This window comes from Pseudonaja textilis, chromosome 9, assembly GCF_049901715.1.
Source record: "Pseudonaja textilis isolate UNSWEBS1 chromosome 9, rPseTex1.2, whole genome shotgun sequence".
NCBI lineage: Eukaryota > Metazoa > Chordata > Lepidosauria > Squamata > Elapidae > Pseudonaja > Pseudonaja textilis.
In genome coordinates, this window is record NC_141998.1 from 16,333,855 (window position 1) to 16,344,372 (window position 10,518).

Here is a 10,518-nt window from a genome sequence, read left to right on the forward strand (position 1 = left end):
CGAAGAAGCAAAAGTAGAGGAAGATACATATTGTACTTTCTAATGGCTTCTCGTACAGTTCCTGAAACTGAAAATGGAGCTTGATCATTCCTAAATCATGCACACACTGCACCTACTGTTTTTATAGCCATTCATTTTGTGTTAGGAGGAAAAAACTTCTAATTTCCAGAAACGCAAAGGTTTGAAAACAAGGTTTCATCCTATCTGTTTTTGCTTTAGGGATGAGGTGCCCATATCTAACAAGTGAATGACTTGTGGAAAAAAATATGGGAAGAAACCCCTTCTTCAGATAATCTCTTTGGATTTGAAAAGGGTCTCCATCTCCATCAAATGTGTTTATTCAAGAAAGCCACATCTATTTCATCGTCTGTAGGAATTTGAAGCCGCAGTTCCGCCTTAGCAGTAGGCTTCCTTCCTCGGTTTCCTTTTTTTGTCTGTAGGAAAAAAACCAAGGCATTCAGTTATACGTGTATAGTAATGTCACCCATGGACATTTAAAACAGGAGTCCTTAATGTACAACCGATCACTCACTCAAGCAACCATTTTAAGTTACAACAGACTCCACTAAAGCTACCTACAATCCAATTTCAAAGTTACAATAGCTGCCAACACACACACACACAAACACACACACACACACAGTGCCACATAATTGCATTTTGGGTACTTGAGTGCATTATACTTCAACAATGTTTCTAATCAAAATCTGTTAACTTAAAGAAATTAAAAAATCTGGGAGACATTACTCCTGCAGAATTAAAATTTCCACAATGTTCAGGCCAGTTTTACTCACAAAGTTGTGCCCATTGCAGCAACCTTGCAGTCATATGATCATGATTTCTAATGCTTCTTGACACGCTCCCGCTAGCAAAGTCACTGAGGAAGCCTAAGGGAAGTCACAAGTCCCTCTTGCTCCCACTGATTTTTTGTTTGCCTATGGTCCTTCTGTTTACCCTGTCAGGTAAGTAAATATTGACGTGAAGTTCATTTGCCAGTATAATAATTTTTCTATTTATGAGATATATATTTCTTAGATGATCACACGATCATCCAGCATTGAGGTAAATAAAAATGGATCAGCCTAAAATTTAATGTTCATTCTGGTCACATCAGACTGCATTCTCTCCAAGGATAATTTAGTGGATCACAGAGTTGTTTCATATGAATTATATATATATAATTCTCTTCTCACCCTTATGGGTGGTATGATCTTCCTTAATCTCGGGACCTCTAACCATACACAGGTAGTCCTCAACTTACAGCCACCACTGAGTCAAAATTTCTGTTGCAAAATGAGAAAGTTGTTAACTGAATTTTTCCCCATTTTACAACCTTGTTGCCTCAGTTGTTAACTGAATCACAGCAGTTGTTAAGTCAGTAACAGTTAAGTGGTTTCCCAATTAACTTTATTTGTCAGAAGGTCACAAAAGAGAATGACAAGATCCTGGAGCATTGCAAACATAAATATTAGACAACTGCCAAGCATCCAAATTGTGATTACATGACTATGGGGATGGTGCAACAGTCATAAGTGTGAATAATGATTATAAGTCACTTTTTCAGTGCCACTGTAAGTTCAGCTGTTGTAAGTCAAGGACTACCCATGTAGTCAATGGCTAAATAATGGCTAAAATGATGATTTTAATATAAATCATCATTTTAGCCATTGTATTTATGTGGACAGAGAGAGGGAAAGGTAGAGGGAGGGGGAGAGAGAGAGAGAGAGAGACAGAGGGACAGAAACAGAGACAGAGAGACAGAGACAGAGACAGAGAGAGAGAAAGAGAGACAGAGACACACAGAGAGAGACACAGAGACACACACACACACACACACACACACAGAGAGAGAGAGAGAGAGAGAGAGAGAGAGAGAGAGAGAGATCATCACCATCATTTTAGCCATTGTTTAGCCACTGCAGAATGAAGGCCTCATATATATAGAAAACAGGCAAATCAACTTATTAGCTGCTTATTTGTGCATTAAAATCTAATTGTTTCTTTCTAGCTTTACCAGAGTTGGTTCTTGTCCCTTCTTGGTTGAAGGCACATGCTTGCTGGATGAATGTTTCACAGATTTTACAGGTGAGTCTTCCGTGGAAGAGCTTTCTGAATCATAGCTAGGCTGTGATGAAGAAGAAGATTCTCTCTCTAAATCACCATCTCCATTCCACTGCAAGCCAACTGTAAGGAGATGTTGCTAGTTTTATGAAAACTGCCTTGACTGCAGCCACAGGCAATTTTCTTTAAAGGACATATAAAATGGAACATTAGCTATACTCTAAATGTCGATGGACATCTCAGTCATCCAGGTCGTGGTTGTCCCAAAGGTGCTTTTTCAAACGTTTGTTTCCAAACAACCACTTCATAAATGCATGGCCCAACACAGGAGAAACGCATCAAAGCCCATATTTTGGACAGAGACGGATCACTGGTTTGAAAGAGAGGTTAAAGAGGCCATCTGTAGCTATTCCACCATTAAGCAGACATTGTCAAACACGGATGCAGGGATGTTTGCACGTATCTGATGACCTTGTTTTAGCCAACTGCAAAATGTTTCAATACGATCATGAAACACTGACTGTTGTTACTTTCTATCCCAGGACACGCTAGCCCAGTATGATAAGCATACTTGCAAGCTTGCACACTATCACATACTTTGTTCTTTGTTCTTTGTTTATGATCTCTTCCATATAAGGTAAAACTTTGTTATCTCCTGTGTGCTCCCCCACCCGCTTGAAAGAGGATAATAAATGAGGTTTGTGCAAAGCACTCGGGGCAACCGCCTGGACCAATCCATCTGCCTCGGGTGTGATGTGCTCCCTCCTATGAAAACAATTGGATGTCTGGTGTTTGTTATTGGTATTCACCCTTGCGAGGGTCCCTCTAAACTTCTTCCCTGCGGGGAATTCCATAGGCAGTGAAAGAACGCCGACGGAACAACGGACCGGTCGCTCGCTGCGACAGCCATCTATGTCAAAACTGAACAGCTCTCTCTCAACAGAGTGGGTGGGATAGACATCATATACCTCCAATCTACAACACAGTCCTTTCAACAGTTCCAAGAAAGCTCCACATTAATTTGCCTCACTCAGGTGATACTGAGGACACAAATAAAACTCCAGGTGACTTTAGTGACTTGCTAAAAGAATTCTAATGACCAGCTGTCTGCAAGGAGTATAAATCCTTCCATTCCCCACCATCCAGTCAGAGCTGAAGAAGCTTCTTGGATGAGAAGTGAAACATCTTCAAAGTAAAACCAGAAAGTCCAGTTGCCTCTTGAGAAGAAAAAAAACACCTTTGGGATTAGCTGTAAGTCATACTCTAGCTTTACTAGAGGGACACGGTGGCTCAGTGGCTAAGACGCTGAGCTTGTCAATCAGAAAGGTCAGCAGTTTGGCAGTTCGAATCCCTAGCACTGCATAATGGAGTAAGCTCCCATTACTTGTCCCAGCTTCTGCCAACCTAGCACTTTGAAAGCATGTAAAAATGCAAGTAGAAAAATAGGGACCACTTTGGTGGGAAGGTCAGAGTGTTCCATGTGCCCTTGGCATTTAGTCATGCCAGCCACATGACCATGGTGACGTCTTCGGACAGCGCTGGCTCTTCAGCTTTGTAACAAAGATGAGCACTGCCCCCTAGAGCCGGAAATGACTAGCACGTATGTGCGAGGGGAACCTTTACCTTTACCTATACCTATACTCAGTCTGCATTATTTTTTGTTATCACATCTTCAATTCTACATGCAAAAATCAGTTCTGAGAATTTGTCGTTCCCAATAAACCATATAAAGCTGGGAAGTTGATGTCCAGACCTTCAGATTTTTTTTCTACCACACATATGAACCCCTCAATTATTGCCAGATCATAATCCACAATAAATCCCTTTTTGCAGAGCAGTATGATTATTTAAATCAGCTTGATCCTGTTTTTGGAGAAGATACACCTTATCCAGCCAAATCGTTTCTATTTATAGCTTTACAGCATTTATGGAAAACTGCTGAAAAACAATCTATTAAATATAGTTGATGTTTCAATATAAGGCTCAAGATTCAACTAAATCTGGTTTGATATTTTTCTTGCAGATTTTTCCTAGAAAAGGTAGTGGGAGGAAGGGCTGAAGCAAATATAAGTTCATGCATTTAATATTTGCAATTAAATCTTTCCTAGGCCTGGATTACATATGTATATCTTCAGCCCAAACCAATCCATTACTGAATGAAGGTATCTAGATTATTATTGACTGCAATATTCCTTGCTGATACAATGTGGGTTAGTGGCTATGTATTTTCCCAGTCTAGAACTGAGAAGTCACTGTTCCAGATTCTGTATGTAAAGAAGGACCCAAGTGTGCTACACATCTAGCACCTTTACCACAATACTACATTGGCTTTCATGCATAAACACATAAGTTTGCAGATTACAACCAGCCACGGTTTGTTATTAAAACTATGATCACTTTTGATTCATAAAACATATTAGCATATAGCTCACAGTTCACTGATAGTTTCTAATTTATAGTTGCTGGGTTCTCACAGTGCATTAATCCCAAATCAATCCAAACGTATATCTATGCAATGTATGAACCTAATCTTAAACCTATCTTCAGGCAATCGCAACAAGGCACCTATGGATAGCATATTAGACAAATATGTTTTCAAAATTAAAGTCACTTTATTGCAGTCATTAACCAACAGAAAATACGTTTTCAGAAATTATATATATAATCTGAAGACCCACTTAATAGAACCCAAGATCAACTTCAGATTGTCTCAAGAACTTTGGATTATTATTTTATAGTTTAGTTTAGTTTAGTTTATTGTCATTGCACATTGTACAACAAAATTGAACGCCATTTCAGTGTACATTATAACTATAAAAATAAAACACAAACACACATCCTTCGCATTCTACACAATTGAATTGAAAACTCCTGGTGCAAAACTGATATTGCATTAATATTGCACCATATAGTAGAATTCAATATAGCTACTGCTCTAGGGTAGAGGCTGTTTTTCAACCTATTTGTCCTTGTTTTTATTATCCTGTATCGTCTGCCAGATGATAATAGTTCAAAAAAAAAGTGCCCAGGATGAGACGGATCTTTAAGAATGGTTTGAACTTTCTTAAGGCAGTGGGGCTATAAAGCTCTTCCAAAGAGGGGAGAGGGCAACCAGTGATCCTCCGGGCAATGATGTTCACCCTCTGGAGTGCTGTTCTATCTACTCCTGTGCCATTAGCAAACCATACACGGGTAGTATGGCAGTAAGTTAAAATACCCACTATGGTGCAGTGGTAGAAGGACACCAGCAGTTTTTCAGTTGTTGTTTTCTGAGAAGTCTCAGGTAGCATAATCTCTGCTGGGCCCTTTTGACCAGGGCTGCAATGTGGGCACCCCAGGTCAGGTCCTCTTTTAGGGTAACACACAGAAACTGAAAACTGGCCATTTGCTCCACTTGGTCTCCGTTGATAAGCAAGGGCTGGAGGTCTGATCTATTCCTTCTATAGTCCACTATAAACTCCCTGGTCTTATTGGTGTTAAGGACCAAGTTACTGTCTCCACACCATGAAAGCAGCTGATCCGCCTCATCTTGATAGGCAGACTCATCATTTTACCTGTTACATGTTGTCCAGCAAGATACACAGGTCCAGATCCTGATTTTAGCCTAAATGTGATGGGAGGAGTCAAATCAAGCCCTGCTAGAGTAGCCTAGAGAACATAAAAATTCATAGTCTGAGAAGCAATTCAACATTTCAATTAAGCAAAAATACAAAAACCTTTAATACAAACTTGACGGCCAAAAGGCCAATGCAATCCTCAGTTGCATTAACACGGAGATATAATCAAAATCAAGTGAGGTACTAATACCACTCTATAAAGCCTTAGTAAGACCACACCTAGAATACTGCATCCAGTTTTGGCTACCCCACTATAAAAAAGATGTTGAGACTCTAGAAAAAAATGCAGAGAAGAGCAACCAGGATGATTAGGGGACTGGAGACTAAAAGATACAATGAACAGTTGCAGGAACTGGGCTTGACTAGTCTAGCAAAGAGAAGGACTAGGGGAGACAGGATAGCAATCTTCCAATATTTGAGGGGCTGCCACAGAGAGGAGGAAGGGGTCAAGCTGTTTTCCAAAAGACCTGAAGGCCAGACAAGGAATAATGGATGGAAACTGAAGTTGTGGGAGCTTCATCACTGGAAGCTTTCAAAAAGAGACTGGACTGCCATCTGTCAAAACTGGTGTAGGGTCTGCTTGGGGGGGGCGGGGTGAAGTAGATGGCCTAAAAGTTCCCTTCCAACTCTGTTACTCTGTATCTGACTAAACAGTGGCTAGCAAAGTCTACTGTTGCATATATTGGATGAGGTCAAGGGGCACTATAGCTGAACTACACGAGATAAATGTTTTAAAGTATGGTCCCTAGAAAACTTTACAGGAGAAGCTAGTTTTAGAAGGTGTTTGGAATGATCTACCAAATGAGAAGTTCTAAAAAATAACTATTATGAGATCACTCACCATTGGAAGTATAGAAAGTTTCAAAGTTGCAATACACACTGGAGTAGAAATATTGCTACTCTTTGGCGGCACGATCTCTACAACATGGAATTCATCCTTGGCATTTTCCCCAAGGCAGATCTACTTGGAAGAAAGGCAGGGTCACCAAGGCTAACTATATCTTAAAGACCCTCATTATTTCTGAATATAGAGTTCTGGAGACAGTTTATCACCACCTGACAACCTCTGACCAAGAAATACATTCATTTTAGCCCTCATAAACCCTAGATGTACATCTCCTGAGGATAAAGTTTTGTCTTAATATGCTGCATAAACTTGTTTCATTCTATTGAATAATCCAATGTTTAAGGTTTATATAAATTCAAATAGCAACAGTATTTAGACTTATATACTGTTTTATAAGTGCTTTACAGACCTAAGATGTTTACATAGTCAGCCTATTGCCCCCAACAATCTGGGTCCTCATTTTACCCACCTCGGAAGGATGTAAGGCCGAGTTAGCCTTAAGCCGGTTAGGATCGAACACCTGGCCATGGGCAGTAGCCTGCAATACTGCATTCTAACCTCTGTGCCACCAGGGCTTTACAAATAACTTCATTGCAGTATTAACCAGCAGAAAAAGATTTATTAGCAAATCATTCCACTGTATTACTACTGCATAACCTCTTAGCAAGACTTTTAATATAGTTCCACACTTCTGAATGTTGTAAACAAAGCAGAAATATTCCTAACCATTTGAATGGGGGAAACTGTTTATGGTTATGATTATGAAAAAAAATGTTTATTTACTGCTTACAGTACTTCCATGACACTATCCATTTTTCTCAATGTGTGTCTACATGAATCCCACATATATTCCATAAAGATCCTGGATCTAAAGAAAATTGCACACGAAGCCTTATGCAAGAGTTAGAAACCTGACTGTTTCATATCTGTGGTGTTTCTCTGGATATTCACAAACATAGAAACCCCTCACCCAGAGTCTTTTAAAGGAGCAAACTATAATTCAGTATTCAAAATGTCCCAAATTGGTAACTTTTAAAAAAATGGAATGCTATGAAACTAAGCTGTTAAAATATAAGACCCAACATTATTTCAATGCTTTGCATTCAACCGTGCTTTAATATCAACAGAGGAAAAGAAAATGACTGATGTGGGAGGCAGTGAGAAGAAAATAGATGTGAAGCAGGGGGACTGGCGAAGAACATTTTGGCCTCCAACCCCTTAGATTTCACCTCCTTAAAAAAAAAGTCCAGCTATTCACTTACTGTTCTTAGAGCTAACTGCTGCTCACAAGACCACTCTTCTGAAGTATCAAATGTATAGACCGGATTCTCCCTGTTGAGCTGACATCCTGAATAGTGAAAGAGGAAGTTAGAAAATTGATTGGCCAACTCACTTTCTCTTATGAATGGCTTAGATTAGATCAAATCCAGAGAAAACATTTCTTACCCCAGATTACACAAACAGGTTTTTCGGAACAAAAACTCTCATTAGTAGCAGAGCTGGCTTCCAAGGCCATTGCTTTGAGAAAGATCCTCTTTAAAGACAAAGACAAGAGACCATGTAAATTCTAGGCAGTTAGCAGATGGAGCCTTCAAAATGTATTGCAAAAGCATCTGAGCTGTGTGAAATAGCACCCCAGCTTGCTTCTTTGGGAATTTAATTGCAGTTTGAATTGAGCAAAAGCATTGTATATCTATTTTCAGTGGCTAAATGTCTTGGGTTCTTGTCTATGGAGATTCCCAGGCACCCAGGTCATAGTTATCCCAAAGATGCTTTTTCAAGAGGCAACTGAAGAAACTTCTTGGATGAGAAGCGAAATGTCTTCAAAGAAAAACAAAGAACAGTTGCCTCTTGAAAAAGCACCTTTGGGTCTTAGGCTCATCTTACTCACCTGCAAATAATCAAAATACATAAGAGTGCAACTACGATTGAGTTCAGGAATAAGATAAAACCATTTCATCTACAAAGAGGTATAAAACATTCCTTGAAAAAGAATGTGCTCTTACTTCTTAATACATTTTAAAAGAGATTATCTCAAGTGAATATTTTGAAAATAACTACTACCAAAGGTCAAATAGCCACATTATGAAACTCTGGATAAAAGTCTTAGATCCATAACACAACCTACTGCAATGGTATCCAGATTATCCTGTTACTAAGTGGATCTGCTATCAAGTTAACATTTTATCCTAGTTAACTTCCCCAAAGTTTCTCTCACAATTTTTTTTTCCTTTCTACTTTAATTTTTAAATGGAAACCCCAAGTCCAATTAGTTGTTCTTTCAGATACTGTTTTCAGCTGAATAAACAAGAAAAAAACACACAAACTAGATGGCAAATTTGTTGAAACCAAGCACAAACAAAAGAATGTATAATTTCTTCCCAATTTTTTAACGTTCAGCTCAACATATAAGATTTTCATGCAAGTAACTTACCAAAATTTCAGAAAGAACCACTAAACCTGCTTTGAGCAGATATCCTTTATAAAAGGAAAACAGGTGTTTTACCTTTTCTTGGACCAATCAAGTAAGCCTTGCACCTAGAATAAAATTTCAGTCTTAAAGAAAACCAACCCACTCCTGCTAAAATTTCTCCCAAATTAAGGAAGGCTATAAACCAACTTTCTTCAAGCCAGTATTCTCCCATTTTACTATCCTCTTAATCTGTAGGTTCCAATAACTTTGGTAGGTTGGGTGTTGGAAGTTGTAACCCAACATACTGTATCTGAAGAGCATTCTGTAAAGGTGGGGGGGACTAATTTAGCCATGATTTATTGAATTAAGTACAATTGGCAACAAAAAACCAAAGAGTCTACCCTAAGCCTGTGGTTCAAAAATGTGCTTCACAAGGTATTTGTAGCCTTTGGGGAACCAACATTTAGAATGTAACTTCACTGTGCAAAGAAAGCTCAGTGTGGCCTTCAAGCTGGCCGAAGTGGAACATCTACATTCTAGGATGCTGGTTTGTTGTGCAAATCTAGCTTATTATTTTAAGAGGATATTCCAGGCAGATAAAAGCTGTATTTATTATTATATGTCATAATATTGTATTGATGGTTACAGAACTGCAGAGAAAGATACAAAATAAACCATTTTATTTTATCACATTGTATTTATTTTATCGTTTTTATTTTATATTTTATTGTTTTTATTTTATTTTAGTATTTTATTTCATTTTTACAATTATTTGGATTCCCATCTTATCTTAAACCATAACATTTCTTTGGCTCTGAATCAGCTTATGGGAGCCCAGCCATTCTGCTTGTAAATTATATTTTCTGGCTCAGTGTGAGCGCAGCCAGCTAATCAACAAGCTACGATTAAAAGTATTGTGCTTTTAAAATGATGTACCAGCACAGCTGTTTGACTTTTCCTACAACTGCATGAGAAGCAACTGTGGGACGATCAGAAGCACAATTTGAGGCCTTACTTTGCATTTTGATTCCCTATGATTTAATATGAGATGTGTCTTTCAATTATGACTTGATATTGTCTACAAACATAGACCCTTAACCTGTTGAACAAACCCTAGCTTTTAAAATCTTCAGATGTTCTTCATGCAGCAGGAATAATTGATTGTTTTGGAGGAGGAATAGATTAAAAATGCAATCATGCCAGTGCCTATCAGACTTTTCTTCCAAGAAAGTCAAATTCAGGTGAAATACTTCTAAACAAGTGAAACAATTTCAAGTTGTGGCTTGCCTATTGAATTACACTAAAATGCAAGTAAGCTAGGTCCTTCAGGACTGCTTATTTACAGGTAGTCCTTGACAATCTCTGCAGTTGTCAAATGAGTAACACAATCGTTCAGTGAATCTGAATTCCCTGTTGACTTTGTCAGAAGGTCACAAATGAGGATTATATAACCCTGGGACACTGCAACCGTCATAACTATGAACCACTTGACAAGCATCCAAATGTAACCTAACCATGGAGATTGCTGTGATGGTCATAAGTGTGAAAAATAGTCATAAGTCACTTTTTTCAGTGCCGTT

The 10,518-nt window shown here is 38.6% G+C and overlaps 1 protein-coding gene across 1 annotated transcript; it reads right to left on the reverse strand.

Moving 5' to 3' along the window:
• Positions 1-326: 326 nt before the first annotated feature.
• On the reverse strand, positions 327-8,041 carry LOC148125047 (nucleoplasmin-like). The gene is made up of 6 exons (XM_087938760.1): positions 7,972-8,041; positions 7,788-7,873; positions 6,520-6,639; positions 5,616-5,709; positions 2,015-2,184; positions 327-434 (listed from the first exon to the last, which is right to left on the reverse strand). The coding sequence occupies exons 1-6, from the start codon at positions 8,039-8,041 to the stop codon at positions 327-329; spliced, it is 648 nt and encodes a 215-aa protein (XP_087794886.1).
• Positions 8,042-10,518: the final 2,477 nt, after the last annotated feature.